General features: G+C 35.6%; 4 protein-coding genes across 4 annotated transcripts; 3 read left to right on the top strand and 1 right to left on the bottom strand.

Moving 5' to 3' along the window:
• Nucleotides 1-107: 107 nt before the first annotated feature.
• Nucleotides 108-2,079, top strand: LOC106435995 (E3 ubiquitin-protein ligase AIRP2). The gene is made up of 5 exons (XM_013876943.3): nt 108-400; nt 938-1,088; nt 1,179-1,245; nt 1,316-1,550; nt 1,630-2,079. Exons 1-5 carry the CDS (start codon nt 327-329, stop codon nt 1,844-1,846), a joined length of 744 nt encoding a protein of 247 aa, XP_013732397.2. The 5' UTR covers nt 108-326; the 3' UTR covers nt 1,847-2,079.
• An 893-nt stretch (nt 2,080-2,972) lies between these two features.
• On the top strand, nt 2,973-5,750 carry LOC106443251 (transcription factor MYB119). Its single transcript, XM_013884823.2, has 3 exons — nt 2,973-4,407; nt 4,521-4,647; nt 4,780-5,750. The coding sequence occupies exons 1-3, from the start codon at nt 4,085-4,087 to the stop codon at nt 5,599-5,601; spliced, it is 1,272 nt and encodes a 423-aa protein (XP_013740277.1). The 5' UTR covers nt 2,973-4,084; the 3' UTR covers nt 5,602-5,750.
• Nucleotides 5,751-6,051: 301 nt separating this feature from the next.
• On the bottom strand, nt 6,052-8,388 carry LOC106436003 (cytochrome P450 86A1). The gene is made up of 2 exons (XM_013876954.3): nt 7,032-8,388; nt 6,052-6,572 (listed from the first exon to the last, which is right to left on the bottom strand). The coding sequence occupies exons 1-2, from the start codon at nt 8,169-8,171 to the stop codon at nt 6,168-6,170; spliced, it is 1,545 nt and encodes a 514-aa protein (XP_013732408.1). The 5' UTR covers nt 8,172-8,388; the 3' UTR covers nt 6,052-6,167.
• Nucleotides 8,389-8,628: 240 nt separating this feature from the next.
• Nucleotides 8,629-15,661, top strand: LOC106441572. The gene is made up of 3 exons (XM_048765016.1): nt 8,629-10,683; nt 10,754-12,318; nt 15,308-15,661. Exons 1-3 carry the CDS (start codon nt 9,597-9,599, stop codon nt 15,659-15,661), a joined length of 3,006 nt encoding a protein of 1,001 aa, XP_048620973.1. The 5' UTR covers nt 8,629-9,596.
• Nucleotides 15,662-17,603: the final 1,942 nt, after the last annotated feature.

Here is a 17,603-nt window from a genome sequence, read left to right as displayed (position 1 = left end):
ATAACCGTCAATACACTTTGCAATTCGCGACTTTTCTCGAAAAAGCAACTTCGAGAGAAGCGTCGTAACCGATTAGCGCTAAATAAGAGAAAGATAATATTTACAAAAACGCCACTTTTCCTTTTTTTCTCTGTCTTCATTATCCCTAAAACTTTGATCATCGGATTGGGTGAAACATCTAACTCCAATAAAGATAAAAAAAAAAACCATTGAAAGTCTTTTCCTTTTTGTGTGGTATTTGATTTGAGAAACACTTCTTGATCCTCTTCTCTCTCTCTGTGTTCGTTTGATGGGAGTTATTGTTTCCCGGGAAATTCACTCTTGCCATGGCTGCTGCTAAACTGTCTTTCAAGGACTCTCTTAAAGCTCTTGAAGCCGATATTCAACACGCTAACACTCTGTAAATACCCTCGATTCCTCTGTTTTTTTCTTGATTCTGAAAGTCTCGATCTTTTTCCCTTTTAGCTTATGTCAGGTCCAAGCTAAGTTATTCCTTTTTTTTTTATTTCTCCTCTGTTTGGTTTGCATGTAAGAGTTCCTTTTTGTTTGAATTGAAATCTGCGAGAAAATTTTCAGATTCTGTTGCTTGGTTATGTGGTGGAGTAATTATGTTTTCTGGTTTATTCAGTTGATCACTAAGTTTAGGGTTTTATGTACAATACTAACTGTTTTAGCTCATCAGCTGTGTCTTGATATTCTTTGTTCATAACTAAGTTGACTTGAAGCTGAACATCTCAGTGACTTTTTTTTTTTGTAGCTAAATCATTAATGTTTTATTAGAACCGATCCATGTCTGAGCTGCATCAGCTTTGTTTGTGTGCTGTGTCATCCATCTTATTACTTGTTATACCCCTACATGCATACTTGCATGTTTTGATGCCTTGACCAAATAAATATATCTATTGTTGGTAGTGACTTATTCAAAATGAATGTACAGAGCTTTGGATTACCCGCGGGATAAGGATGGAGCACGTGTGCAGATGAGACTATCATACAGTCCAGCTGCTCAGTTTTTTCTTTTCCTTGTACAATGGACTGATTGTCACCTCGCTGGTTCCCTCGGCTTGCTCAGAGTCCTTATCTATATGGTACTTCTTTCCCTCCTTTTAGTTTACTACATTCACCATGTTCTACTTCTTGATTGTTTGATTAACTCTTTGAGCTATGTTTTGGTTCAGACTTATGCGGATGGGAAAACCACAATGTCGGTTTACGAAAGGAAAGCCAGTATCAGAGAGTTCTACGGTATGTGTTTTGCTTTGCACCAATGTAAGGTTAATAATGTTTATGTTTATGCTCTTCTTTTCTTTTGTAGCTGTTATATTCCCGTCCTTGTTGCAACTGCAAAGGGGAATCACAGACCTCGAAGACCGGAAGCAAAGAGAGGTGTGCAACATGCGGTACAGAAGGAAGGATGAGAGCAAAAAGTGTGAGCTCTCGGAGATTGAGATGGAGAGGGAAGAAGAATGTGGAATCTGCATGGAGATGAACAGCTTGGTCGTGCTGCCAAACTGTACTCACTCTCTGTGCATCAAATGCTATCGCGATTGGTAAGTCAGTCACTAAAGAGCTTCTCGAAGTGTTCTGTTTTTTTTTTATGAAGAAAGGGGAATGTTTATTTATTCGTAGGAGAGGGAGGTCACAGTCATGCCCTTTCTGTAGAGACAGTCTTAAGAGAGTGGATTCTGGTGATCTCTGGATGTTCTTGGAAGGCACAGATACGGTGAATCCCTCTGTGATCGCTAGAGAGAATCAGAGAAGGTTGTTTGTGTATATAGAGAAGTTACCACTGGTGGTTCCAGACCAAGCGTTTGCCTCTTCTCCTTACGATTGCCATGTTAGGTGAAAGAAGGAAAAAAAAGGGGTGTAAAACCGGGTCTGGTGAATCTTTACATGTATCTATTTATTAGAAGTTAGCAAGAAGTAGTAGGAGTCATTGTCTTTTTAAACAAACTCTGTTTCTTTTACCGTATTTTCTTGGGAAAGTTCAACTGCCTGTATGCTTTTTGTGCATTTGGTTTGTGGTTCCCATTACGAACATAAACCGTTTTCTTCAAGAAGTGTTTATTCACAATCAAACCATGGTTGTTACTTGCTAGCCTATTCAATTATTAAGATCAGACATTGTGGACTGCATGCACAACCATGGTGGTAAAACAACTGTTATACCTCTTCTACTAAATGTCGTAATAAGGTTAAAACTATTTTCTCAAGGTTCTAACTAAACGAAATTTTCAAAAGTTAAGATTAGTTGAGATGAGAAGTTCTGAAGTTTTAAAACCGAAAACTAAAATACGAAATGTTGCCAGTTAACGTCCTAATTCTATGGCAGTTTATCTTGTTATGGTCTATCATCTAAGGAGCTGAAACAAAGGTTCACAACTTATAGGTTGTTAGAAAGGAAAAGAAAGAAAATCGAAAACTAATCTTATGGAGGGACATTTTTATAGTGGTAATGACTTTGCATGGTCAATAGTTTCACAGTTGTAGCACGAATCTTTGGTAGATAAGATTCGTTGATCATTAGCTACACAGATGTTTTTCTCTGTAAATGTGAAGTTTATTTTACAGGTTGATTAGTACATGAAACTTACAGTTCACGATTCGATTCTATACTGGAGACCGCTTCCTGAGCTTCTTGGCTATAGTTGCGAAGTACTTGCCATTGAAATTTGCCTGCTGAATCTCCATCTCAGTGATTCTCATGACCCATCAGCACCATAGCTATACTGCTATACAGGTTTTTTTTCTGACATCCCTATACTGCTAACAGTTAGAACCAAACGTTATACATAGACAAATATGTATATGTATATCCTCAAAAACCGATATGTCGGACCATATTAGTTTTTTTGGTTTTATGGTTTATCTCTCTTCAATGGTTTAGTAATGTATATATAATAAACAAATGTTGCCGTAAATTATAAATAATTTATGGATATATTATATATATATATATGTATATTATTTGTTGCTGTTCTCTTTAATTAAGCTCGTCTAATTAGAAGAAACATCTAGTAAGAAAGGACAACACCCGAATCACAGCTTTATTGAAAAAACATTAGTTTGCAGGTATTTCTCTTTTCTTTGTCAGAAAAAAACATATCTTAATTTAGAAGGTATTTCTTTTTCGGATTAAAAGGTATAGTTATAAGTAAGGCATTATTGAAAATTTATGTTTAAGAGTACGTTACTCAAAAGCATTTAATATAAACAATTGTAGTCAACTAATAATTAATTTCTTGCATAACTATATTCTATGTTTTCATTTGGCGGCATTTAGATTACCATTAATGGGTCTCTCCATCTACTACTTCGCCAGTTACACATTTACAAAATAATTTAGACTACCACTGATGGTCTTTCGGGATATAAATATTTGTTAGATAATTACTACTTAGCTAAAGATTAATTCACTAATCCTTCCCGCCTTTTCATCCCTCCTCTTAACTTCCATTTGACACATATTACACCTTGTTGACTAGCTAATTATATTATTATCAGTCTTTGCTATTTAGATATTATCTTTTAGTGGAAATGTGTTGCTTATATTGAAAAATGAAATTAAAGACTGACAAAAATTAATGAGTTTGATACCCAAAAAAAATAAAATAATGAGTTTGTTGCCAAACAAGTAATCTTTAGAAAATTGTTGGATATTATTATATAATCGACTTATATTCTTCAAAAAAATAAAGGCGTCATATAGAGTATATATATATAATTGGAAGGATTTTGGAGAAATATTGATATGAAATTTAGTGACTAATAGGGATGGATACATATAGTAATCAATTAAATATCAATATTTTGTATTTATCATATTTTGTAGTTTTTCTTATATAGCTTTTTTATTTTTGACTTAAAAGACATAAATTTTTATTTTGTATAAACTAAAAAAAATTGAGAACTATAACGTTAATTTATAAACAAAATATCAGAATTAATGGAATTTAATGGCTCATTGAGTTTATATTCCTTAGTTTACTAGCTAAACTTCTCTCATATTCCTTGTTACTAGCTAAACTCACTCCTTTGTGTTCTCCTCTCCATTCTATTAATCTTCTCTCTCTTTTTTTTTTCCATGGAGCACCGGCGCATTGCCCACGGAGCAGCGCCTCCGTTGACCGCCGTAGAGAGGTTTTTATACGGCCAAAACAATGATGCCTTGAGTACCAATAAACAAAAGGGTCCAAAAGAACGACACCCACCGATCGTGAGAAGGACAGCGGTGACTGAGATTGTAAACGATAACAAAGAGAACACGACGTTTGGTCCAAAGAAGGAGAAACACTTGGTCGTTCATGGCCGAAGCCCTAATGGGGGCATGGTCGTTAAAGATGCAATCACGAAGAAGCGACCATACAAGAATCTTATTAAAGGGCAATGGACAACGGAAGAAGACAGGTATATTACTGGTAGATATATGTTTATGTTTTCTTATATAGATTGATTCATGCGTATATATGAAAATCTAGGTTTATATAGTTATGCGTTTGTAAACACGAACATATGTATAGAAAGTTGATCAGGTTGGTAAGGCAACATGGGGAGAGGAAATGGGCAATAGTCTCGGAAAAACTTGAAGGAAGAGCAGGCAAACAATGTCGTGAGAGATGGCATAATCATCTCCGTCCTGATATCAAGGTGTTTTTCCTAATATCCCTCTATTTATAATATAGCTTCTTTTTGGTTTTATTTGTAACGTAAGTTTTACTAGATCTAGGGTTCTAACATAAGTCTCTCTCTTTCTATGTGTTTTGTCGTTTGCCTTTCCAGAAAGATGGATGGAGTGAAGAAGAAGAGAGGGTTCTTGTCGAAGCACACACAAGAATCGGGAACAAGTGGGCAGAGATCGCCAAGCTCATACCTGGACGCACCGAGAACTCTATCAAGAATCATTGGAACGCGACTAAACGACGCCAAAACTCAAAACGCGAAAAGAAACGCCAAGCAAACGCTGATAACAATGATAGCGATCTCTCTCCACCAGCTAAAAGGCCTTGCATTCTCCAAGACTACATCAAAAGCATCGACAACAATAACAAGGACAATGACGATAACAAGAATGAGAACTCCATCAGTGTTTTTTCTACACCGAATCTTGATCAGATCTATTCTGATGGAGATTCTGCATCATCGGTCCTTGGCGATCCGTATGATGAAGAGCTGGTTTACCTACAAAACATCTTTGAAAACCACCCGGCTTCTCTTGACAACATTGGTTTGAGCCAAACATCTGGTGAAGTGAACCAGTCTTCATCATCTGAGTTCATGATCAAGAACCCTAACCCTAACTCCCACAACGTTGTTCAGACTCATCATCATGATCAGGCACCGGTTGCGGTTCCTCCGAATACTTCGCACCTTGCGTCTGATATCTACTTGTCTTACTTGTTGAATGGTACGACGCCGTCCTACGCCGACCCTTATTTTCCGTCTTACTCATCTTCCACGTCATCCACCACTGTAGAGCAGGGAGTCCATAACGAGTTGCTTGTGCCTCAAGCTAACTCCACCAGCGAAAGGAGAGATATGGATCTGATAGAGATGATCTCTGCTTCTACTCAAGGGAGCAACAACTCCTTCCCATTGTTCTAGCTGCCAACATGATCATGTGATACTATGCGATCATCATTATGATACTATGCGATCATCATTATGATCATTCTCTATCTTCTCTTCTTTTGTTTAATGATCTGTTTTCTTAAAAAATTCCCTAGATCATAAGATACAAGCTTCTTCTCGTATCAAAATAATTAGGGTTTATGTGCTTCTTTGTTGTGGAATACTTTTTCATTTTTGATCTTTTTCTTTCATTTTTACTTATATTGTTCACGTAATTTACTGGTTGTTTAGTTTGAGATTAGTGCTAAAATGATTCTCACTTACGTTACGAAATTGGTATTAGTGTAACAAGTCCACTTTGTTTTATCACAAATCTAATAAGTCCACTAATTCAGTTAAAAGTGTAACCACTAGACTTTTATTCAAAAAAGAGTTGAACAAACTCAAACAAACAAAGGTACAGAAAATGCATATATATATATATATTATAATACGTATCTTATACTGGAGTAAAACAAACGAAAAGTAGGTTGCTTACAACAATTTAAACTTCAAATGACAAACATATTCTCCAAACTCAAACATATCCTTAAAATTAATCACGCACTAACCACCTCACCACGAGGTTGCAAGTAGACATGTAGCCCGTTCTTCATGAAGAGCGACAGCGACATCTTCTGCTCGACGCGATGACCGGGAACTGGAGACAGCCGGTAACGGAGGAGAACGGCTGAAGCCACCGACTTCATTTGGAGATAAGCCAAGTCTTTTCCCAAGCAAGTCCTTGGTCCGGCGTTAAACGCTACAAACTTGTAACTATCATTAGGAGTCTCGAACCGGTCACCTTCGGCCGTGAGCCACCGTTCTGGACGGAACTCGAGACAGTCTTGGCCCCAAATCGTTTTCATTCGTCCGATCGAGTAAATCGAGTAGGTTACCGTCGAGCCTTTTGGCACGAAAGTTCCGTCAGGCAAAACGTCGTCGGCGACGACGTACTTGAAATCCTGCATGGTCATTTGGAACGTTACTAATTATTACGATATGAGTGACAAAAACAGCTAAAATAAATTTAATGATTGTTTTGCATCAAATTTTGCCATGTTCTTTTGGTAAACAATAATTCAAATTAAGTAAAAGTTAAATGTGATTATAACCGTCTTTTGATATATAGTACTAGCTAGCAGCCAAGAGTAAGAAAAATAAAATCGTTGAATTGTGATATTCAGCTTAAAAGAAAATTTATATTCTACTTAAAGAAAAATTAATGTAACTAGTCAAATTTAGATATTTAGTATGTATATATTTAGAAACATGTCAATATTTACGTAGTAATTAGTTATGACCCTAAAAAAGTAGTAATTAGTTATGACTATGTTAATTTTACGTAACCCTCCTGGCCATATGCGTTACGAATAATATTCCTATGAACGAAATAATCAAAAATTAAATGGTTGTATTTTCACCTGAGGCACAGAAGGGTATAAACGCAGCGTTTCAGCTAAAGCAGCCTTGAGGTAGACGAGCCTATCTGCCTCGTCGAACTCCAACGGCTTCTCCGCCCACTTCCCCTGATCACTACCACGTGTCTCCTTCAGAATCGTCGATAACTCGTCAACGATCTTCTTCTCCACCTCAGAGTTGTTCATGACGAGCCAAAAGAACCAGCTCAGAGCCACTGAAGAAGTGTCGCGACCCGCAAGAACAAAGTTAAGCGCGATACGCTGAAGAACATCCGTCGCAAGAACGTTACCGTTAACGTCACGTTTCTTCATGAAACGTGACAAAAGATCATCGGAAGGAGAGTTTTTCCGAGCGTCTATTGCATCGTTCATGTAAGTCTCAACGATCTCAAGGCTCTTCTTGAGCTTATCCTCCGAACCAATCCCCATGGCTTTCTGAATCCTCCACAAGAAACCGGTATAGAGAAGCCTCTTTAGAGTAGCCTCGGTGGCCGTGTCAAACGCGACGGAGAACGGATTCACCGGGAGGTCCGGTGATAGCGTCTCCGGATCTTTCCCAAAAGTCAAACCACAAATGTTGTCAAAAGTCAACCTCAAAAACAAATCTTGAAGATCAACCGGTTTGTTGTCCTTAACCGCCTGGTCTAATATAAGCCACAACCGGTTCTTGATAGCCCCGTTAACCCATCGAGCCATGGCTTGTCTAAGAGTCCTAGTAGTGAACTCAAGCGCTGCGGTCTTACGTTGCATGAGCCATGTGTCACCATCGCTGTTGAAGATTCCTTGTCCTAATAGATCGTGGAAAGCAGCTCGCCACATCGGACCTTTCGGGTAGTTATCGAACCTTGTCTTAAGAATATGCTCGACGTTTTTGGGGTGACACGTCACGGTGTAAAAACCTTGCTTCTTGGCCACGAAAGGTATCACCATAGTGCTTGTCTGGTACGTACCTCCAGTGGCTCGGAGGTTATCAGCGATCCAATCATGGACTCGGTTCCGGTTAGCGATCAGATACGGTAGGCTTCCGACGATAGGTAAGACTTTGGGACCGGTTAGTTTCCGGGAGAGGAAGTAGAACCATATAGCGTAGATCGATAGAGCGGCTACGACGTAGCCGGTTAAGATAGGGTTTAGGGATTCCATTTTTGGGTTTAGGCTATTTTTTTTTGTTGTATGGAGAGATTGGTGCGAGACATATATATGGTGAAGGAGAGGGGTGTGTTTTATATGTAGAAATGAGAGATATTTTTACCATAGGCTATAACAAGAAAAGCATTTGTTTTCCAATTAGGAGAAAGTAGTTGGGACATTTTTAATTTGGGTTGATAAGAATTTTGTGTATGGTTTGGGTTGGGCTAATAGAACACGAAAGCAAATTAACTGTCTCGTTTGGCTTTAGTTATGATTTTTTGTAGCATCGAATATCCAATATTTAGTTATAAATAAAATACTTTATTTAATATGAAATGAGCCTAGCAATGAGATCTTTGCTTCGAGAATAAAGATTTGGTCAATGGTAGTTTAGCCTACTACAAGAAATTGGGTTTGCTTGGAGTCGAACACTTGAAGAACACACTTGCGAAAGATTGTTTTTCATTTTCTTTTATTTGTCGCATGATATATGTTGATAGCAAATTAGACATTCAGACTCGTATAAAAGTTTCTGTCTCGAAAATCAGAATACCTAGGAGAAAGATTCAGCTGATAAAAATATGAGCTAATCCAAAATGCCATACACATTTCAAGTACTTAGCTATTATCTAATCCAAGAAAATATTTCCGAAAACCTATGCTTGAAGATATATTCTTAATAAGTTAAAAAAAAAGATATATTCCCAATATAAGCCTCAGTTACAAAAAAGATATATTCCCATATTATTTTCAAGACTGCAGTCAAAATTTTAGATCACCCAACCTTACAAATAAATACGTTTCCTCCTTTATTAAAATCTAATAAATCATGATATTATTCCTTAAGATTCACTAACTTTTTGGTATAGTATATAGGATTATATGGGTTATTATTCTATTAATTTTCGTTTTTGGCTAAATAATATATATATAACTTATTTATTAATTTAGTTACTAGAATTTTTTGTGTTGGTTGTTCATGATTTATATTTTAAGCTTTGATAAAATTTTAACTTAACATAAGATTTTTATTGATTTGTAAGTGTTGTTTACTTTCTTAATTTTAAAATCTACTTGTCTGATCTTAAGATATTGGAAAATTAGATTTGTACATTTTTTTAAAGCTGGGCCGTTTTATAAATGAATGAAAAATATTCTGAGTAAAAACTAGTTTTTTTATCAACAACTAAATTTGTTTTTCTAATTTGTCATTGTTTTTTCCTCTTATACAAAACAAGCATGAAGCGAAAATTAAAACCACCTGAAACAGAGGATCTCCAGACAATAAAATCTGTCTAACTTTAGAAACCCCATTTATCAACGTTTTGTATGCTGCTACATTCTTTGCTAGATCTTGCAATGAAAACACCCAAATATTGATCATGTTTCAATAGATTTCTTATGGATCACGTCTGCTGAATAGTGATTGTATGGAAAATGGGTATTGACGTGAAGGAGACCGGTGCAACATTATGGAAAGTTCTTGGATTCTCAATGAACACAAGCATCAAATTCATGAGAAATCACCCGGTCTTGTCAGGGGTTTCCATGTTTTTACTTGCACTATACGTCATCCTTCCTTCATTGTTCTTCTTCCTGATATACTCCTCGCCGGTTCTTGCTTGTGGTGTAGTATATGCCCGAGAAAAGATGGGATTGAGTTTTCCATCTTCAGGATCAAAGAGTTGTGGAGGAGAAAAGGATGGTGTTAGATGTCACTTAAGACAACAAAGAAGTGTTAGACGAAACGCTAGAATGCAAGTTGAAGAATGGGACTCACAAACAAGCGAGGAAGAGAAGGACAAAGTTATCTTGACCTCTCTTTACAATGACCTTCTCGGTCGTAAACCACATTTCGAGGAGTCTCCTAAAGCAATAGAAACAGAAGTTGTAGAAGACAATGAGAAGTCTGTTGGTGAGGAAGATTCGCAAATGTCTTATGTTAACGTTGAAGAACCAATGGTTTGCAATAAGATCAAAGAAGAGAAAGAAGAGATGAGGGAGGAGATGAGCAATGCTAATGAACATTGGGTTTCAGAGATTGATAGAGATAGGAGACTAGAGAGTCTAGTAGCAAGAAGAAGAACAAAACGTCTCTTCAAACTAGCTCTTCATCAACATAATAAGCTTCAAGCTGAGGAAACAGCTAGCCCTACACATAACAACAACCTTCGTATTAACATTCCTGGGAAAAATAACAACAACCCTTTTGAAAAACGTCGAAACTACTATCCATCAGATGATGATAGTACTGTTATGGGATTACAAGTTCCATCCTCAGCACCTTCCGTGATGCTACAAGCGAGAAATCCTTTTGACATTCCTTATGATCCTCAAGAGGAAAGACCTATTCTTAGTGGAGACAGTTTTGATCAAGAGTTTTCATTTTTAGACCATAAAGATATGTTCCTCTCTCGTCATGAGAGTTTCTCTCGCTTTGGTGATCTTTTGTCTCCAGAACATGCTCAGTGTATGGACAGCCCAGCTTCTACTTCAGACATCACAACTACTAAGAAACGTTTAGGTAACATGTTCTTAAAGTTATTATTTGTATATACTCAATGAGTAATGATTTTTTTTTTTGTTTTCAACAGATTTGGAGAATGAATATGAACAAAATACAATAGAAGATGACAATAAATGTGTTGAGAGTGGAAAGCTAGAAGTGAATAATGAGACAGATTCAAACAATGAAGATGATGATGATGATTCAAGCTGTTCAGAAGAAAGTGAGTCAGAACACAACCGTTTCAACAAAGCAGAACTCAGAGAAGCTATTAGCCACACCATGGATAACTATCCTAGTTTTCTTGTGAATCAAGCAAGAAATAACATCCCAAGCCCGTTACCTAGAGGCTTAGCACCGCCAAAAATTGATGATAACAATATGTTTTATGCTCGTAGACGCGAACATTCGCACAGTAGAACATTCTCCATGGCCTCGGATATGCAAGTGGAGGTTTCAGAGATTGGTTCACCTCCTACTACGGTTGATTGGCTCGATGAATGGTCTAATGACGGGGAGTCCTATATTTATGATACTGATATTGATAGAGAAGTCATACGCGGTGAAGAGTCACCCAAGAGGGTCTCTAGCCAATCTGAATCAAAAGAGGATAATAGTTGGCTAGAGACTAAACCAGTGGCAGAACACCCAAGAATAGCTGGTGATATGTATACAAGAAGTCAAGCTGAAGAGAATTTTGACCCGAAATTTTCTAGTATGAGTGATGTTTCTAAGCCAACAAGAGGTTTGTTTTTCCATACAAGCGTGTCATTGTCGTCTATAACAGAAGAACCTGAAACAATCTTTGACTCGGTGGATGGGAGAACCTCAGAGAGTATGAACCTATTGAATTTGGTTGACCAGGTATCTCCAGATTCATCTAGGAAGAAGTTTCTTGATGAGGAAGCTACTGATGTGCAACCATTAGAAAATAATAATCTTTGTGGATCTCCTAATATTATGGATTCAGATTTCATTGATCACCAGCGGAAAGACCAAATATTGAATAGTATTCAAGGAGAGTATGATACAAATCAGATCCATATGAAGAATGAGAACACAAACCGAAAGGAATATGAGGCAGCTCAGAGCTTATTGGATGCTTCTTTGGACATTCCGTATATAGAATCATTTGAAAGAGAGAAGAATGAAAAAGAAGAAGAAGAAGAACCAGAGTTAAATGATTTTAGGAAAGAGGTAACAATACAAGCAGAAAATAAGGCACTTCAAGGTGACTTGAAGAGTTCTCCATCCCATGTTCTTACAAAACTACTAGAAAGTGAGGCCACGGTAGAGAACGGTCTGGAATTAGGTAAAAGTACTGATGTGTATGCAAAGCCAATTGAGCTAGAGAAAACACATGACGACGTCTTGGAAGCATCTTCGAGCCATTCTTCACAATTACTTGAGAACTACGGAGATGCAGAAAATGGTAGTGATTTGTTTCTTCTACAAGTTCAAGACTCTAATAACTCAGCATTGGATGAGTCAAGTGAACATCCACTCTCTAATGAAGTAGAAAGTTCACGATTATCGAAAGATATTTGTGGTGAATCAGCCCAAGTTTTCAACAATATAACGAATGTTGAGGAAGAATCAACAGTTTCAGAAGGGACTCATAACTCACAAGGTTCAAAACCATGGACTCAACAGGTTTTACCCATTTTTCTAATCATCTTTGAATACAAGCTTCTTTCACTACACTACAAGAAAACAAAGAGATTCTGATGGCCAAAATCGTCGGAAGTTCGTCGGAAAAGGCCTATTCCGACGCATTTCTGACGAAGGCGTTCGTCGGTATCATTTCGTCGGAAAAAAAGAATTCGTCGGAATTTCGTCAGAATTTCCGACGACTTTCTGACGAATACCGAGAAATAACATTCTGACGAACTTCCGACAATATTCCGATGCGGACACACGAGACTAGAGTTCATCGGAAAAACTATATACCGACGGAGACGGATCCTCCGAAGATTCCGACGAACTAAGTTCTCGGTAAATACCGACGGAGTCTGATTCGTCGGTAAATACCGACGGAATATGACTCGTCGGTAAATACCGACGGATTACGATTCGTCGGTAAATTCCGACGACTCACCATTCGTCGGTATGTTCCGACGAATCATAGTCCGTCGGTATTTACCGACGAGTCATACTCCGTCGGTATTTACCGAGAACTTAGTTCGTCGGAAAATGTCAATTTTAATAATACGAATTAATTTTGCATTTTTATATATATTTTTATATGAAAAATTAATTAATAAATAAATAAAATCTGAAATTTAAAACTAATAATATTATAGAATTTAAATTCATACAAACCGAAATAGAAAAAAAACATTCAGAAAATTTAAAATTCATGCAAAACGAAAGAAAAAAACATTCAGACAGTTTTAAAAAGCTGAAAAAAACTAAGAACTCGAAGACATCAAACGATCTAGCTTCTGCATTATCTCGGCGTTGAACTTCTTCTGGGATGCCAGCTCAGCAAGGATAGTGGCATTCTCCGAACGGATAGTGGCATTCTCCGAAAGGATAGTGGTGTTCTGCTCCTCCAATGCCCCAATCCGTTCATCTTTGTCATGTAGCTCCTCGAGAATCATGGGATCGGCATACGGAGCTTGCGAAGAAGACGCCGGATACGAAGAAGCACGGCGGGCCAACCCAACTAAACGGCCTCCTTTCCTTTTAGGAACCGCCTACAAAAATATTTAAAGTTAGTAAATATAGACAAATTAGTAATCGACATTATAAAAAAATATATTAATAAAAAAAATTACCTTTTCAACCATCTCATTTATTTGCAATAGGGACAAGTTGGTTGAAGCTCCCGTAGAATCGCCGTCATCAGAGAGAGGCTGAGATTGAGTTGCTATTTCAGCTTCCACCAAATCAACGACACCTTTGATCACGGGATCCTGAATTTGACCTGTCTTCTTGTTAGTGTGAGCCACCTTGCTTTCCAAACGGGCTTCACGATAACTGGCCATAGAGAATACTGTCTTCCATGCTTTCCAAACGGGCTGAAACCATCAGTAGATAATCCAAGATAAACATTTCTTCTCTCTTCCGCAAATTCTGGATATGTTGACTGGAAATGTTTCCAAGCCTTCGCATCTGAAGGATGTCTAATCTCACCATTTGTGGAATGCTCTGCATGCCATCTCATTGCTTTTGCTGTGCGCTCACACTGATACAACCTCTTCAATCTTTCCGTCAAAGGCAAATACCACATTCTTTTGAACGGGATCGGAACTCTTCCCCTCGTCTCCTGATAACGAGGTTTCCCACAAAATTTGCATACATTTCGTGTCTCATCCGCTCTCCAGTAGATCATGCAGTTGTCAATACATACATCTATCACTTCGTACGGTAGTTGAAGACCGGCTACAAGTTTCTGAACCTCGTAGTATGAACCCGGTGCAAGGTTATCCTCAGGTAGAATACCTTTGACAAAATCAGTAATCGCATCCATGCATTCTTCAGCCAAATTATAGTCTGTCTTAATACCCATTAATCTAGTTGCAGATGATAAGACTGAATGACCATCTCTACAATTTTGATACAAAGGTTGTTTTCCTGCATCTAACATATCAAAAAATCTCCTAGATTCGGGATTTGGTTCTTCCCCTCTATAATGATCATGTACCATCTGCTCAGTACCTACACCATAATCTATATCCGTTCTAGGTTCTTCTAACCTAATATCAGGCTGAAGTTCACTAACAGGCTGAGGTTCGCTAGTACTACCATATTCATAACCAGTTTCCCCATGAAGGTACCAAACTTTATAATTACGTGAAAACCCTTTCATATACAAATGAGTCCAAACATCAAATTCTTTTATAACCTTATTATTATTGCAAGTAGAGCAGGGACATCTTAACATACCACTTTTTGCATCCGGTTGCTGTTGAACAAGCCTCATGAATTCTCCAATTCCTTGAACGTATTCTTCCGTAAGCAAATTAGTGTTGGGATCCAAATGAGGTTTATCCATCCACGAACGATAATAAGCTCCTGAAGACATGATTTTCACGGAATTGTTATGACTAAAGAGAAAGAAGAGAGAATGAGGTGTGAATGAGATGAATGAGGAGGGGTTGCATTTATAGGAAATTGCTTACGGATATCCGACGACTTTCCGACGGAATACCGACAGATATTAAGCATTCCGTCGGAATTCCGTCAGTATTTTCCAATCTCGAACGGCTATAAAACGGTCATATTTATTTGTCGGCAACGGTCACTTGGTTCGTCGGAAATTCGTCGGAAAATACCGACGGAATACCGACGACCGTAACGGTTATATCTTTTCATCGGCATATCGTCGGAAATTTGACGGAATATTCCGACGACTTTTCGACGACTACAACGGTTATATTGTTTATCGGAATATCGTCGAAAAGTCGTCGGAATATTCCGACGACCCATGTTTTCTCGGAAATTCGTCGGAATTAGCCGACGGAATTCCGACGACTTCAGATTTTTTGTTTTCGTCGGAAATCGGTCAGAATTCCGTCCAAAGTGTCCGACGGCTGTGTCGTCCGTCGGAATCTCCGTCGGAATTCGGCGTGTTTTCTTGTACTATTGTTGGCCTATGATTCCAAGTTTTGTAATTGTTTTTTTATTTATTAAATAGCACTGTACTGATTCTTTCGAAAGAATATCAGCAAGAACATTAGAGATCACCCAACAAGCAGAGCATGATGCTATTTATCCAAACAAAGTCTCTCAAGATATTACTGAAGATATATTTGCTGCATCAGCCAAGGACTCAACTGCTAATAAGAAGAATGACGAAGAGAAACTAAAACCTGATGAGCAAGTTATAGAACAAGCTGTGGAAAAGGAATTAGAGCTTGATTTACAATCAATGCACCATAACACTGGTTTAGTCTCTAAAGAAGACGATGAAGAATCCAAGAAAGTGAATGGGGGCAGTGCACAAGGCCGAGACCACGACAACAAAGACAGAAACAGAGACTTAGGTTAGTCACGTAATTCATATTCGACATAGTTATGAGGGACAAATAGGTTCATATTCATTTTTATAACCAAATGTTTATTATTTTGCGGAAGACACACAGATCAGATAATTTTTTTTATATATGTTTATTACTATTTTGTTAGCTTCTGTTATTATCAATGAAAAACGCAGGGCAATCTTATATATTAAAACAGAAATCACAACCTTGATTCATGTGTAATTTTTTTAAAAATGGACCTAATGGACCTATTCATAGAAATTCATACTATATTTTAATTCAGACTAATAATAAATATAATTTTTAAAATATTTTAATCATAGTATCTTTTGATATCTTTTTATTTTAAATATAAATATATTTATTTTAAAATTCTAACAAATCTGTTTAAAAAGATTTTTACAAGATCTTCATTTTCGAAATTACATTTAAATATTTTCACTAATTTCGAAATTAGTTTAAAATATTATTATACACATTAATATATTCAGTTATATAAAAAGAAAAATAAAAAAATCTATAATATTTTAGTTATTATATAATCATAATCAATCATATTAAATTAAAATTATTATATTGAGCTAAATATAATAAAATTATATTAAATTTATATATTTATATATTTTATTTTCGTAATTATAAAATATTTATGTTCAAAAATAAAATCTAATATGTTGGTAAGATGGGTTAACATTATCAAACTATATAATACATGTATAAAAATTAACGTGTATTTCTTTAAAGTTAATAATATAAAATCTTTGTAACTACTTTAATCATAATATATTTTCATTTTAAATATAATATATATTTATATATTATATTTTAAAAATTCTAATAAATCTGTGTAATATTTAAACAGTAACTTAATGTATTTTAAGTTATCGTTTAGAAATGAAAATAAATAAATTATATCCTATTTTGTCTACTTTTATAGTCATGATCATGTTAAAATATAATTATTATACTAAAATAAATATGATAAAATTATATTCAATTGATAAATTTATAAATTTTATTTTCATAAATATAAACTATTTATTTAAAATATAATATGATGATAGAATGGCTTAAAATTAACAAACTATATAATACATGTCTAAAAATTAACATATCTTACACTTTTATATATACAATAATAAATTATCTAAAATGAATAAGCATAAAAATATTGGTAAAAAGAAATCCAGTTTTGAAATACGAATCAGAATTTAGCATAATTTTTTTAAATATATTTTCTCATGAATATATTAATTTGCTTAATAACTAAATGTAAATACAATAAGATAAGTATATAATAAGAAGTGGCAAATACATAAGGTTTAAACAACTAATTAATTATAACATATAAATTATAAAATTATTGTATTTGAAATAGTTATATAAATATTTAAGTATATGATTAACATTAAAAATATATATCACTTATGTTCTAAAACAATAATTTATGTATAGAAAAGTGAAAATAAACACCCGTGCAGTTGCACGGGTCAAAATCTAGTTATGTATTATATGATTAAAATATCTGTTGAAAGATTAGTTGAAATAAACTAAGTTGGATATCATTTTTTAAAAGTACATTTAATCAAAAATACTTACCATTTGAGTTTAGTGATTATTGTTTAAGATTTTGTATCTAAGGTGTGGGGTTGGGTTTATAATATTTTATAAATAATTTATAAATATTTACAAATAATTTAAGAGGATTAATATTATCTTTTTCATAATAAATTTAAGGTATTTTGAAAATGGTTATCATTTAAAGGTAAACTAGATTTGGACCCGCACAACTGTGCGGGTATTAATTTTCATGTTTATATATATATATATTACATAATTAGAATATATTTTTTAAGTTACTTATATATTTAAATGTTTATATATAACTATCTTAAATATAATAATTTGATAGTTTTCATGCTGTAAGTTAATTGATTATTTCAAATCATC

Source organism: Brassica napus, chromosome A3, assembly GCF_020379485.1.
Source record: "Brassica napus cultivar Da-Ae chromosome A3, Da-Ae, whole genome shotgun sequence".
NCBI lineage: Eukaryota > Viridiplantae > Streptophyta > Magnoliopsida > Brassicales > Brassicaceae > Brassica > Brassica napus.
This window is presented reverse-complemented; position numbering and strand designations above follow the sequence as displayed.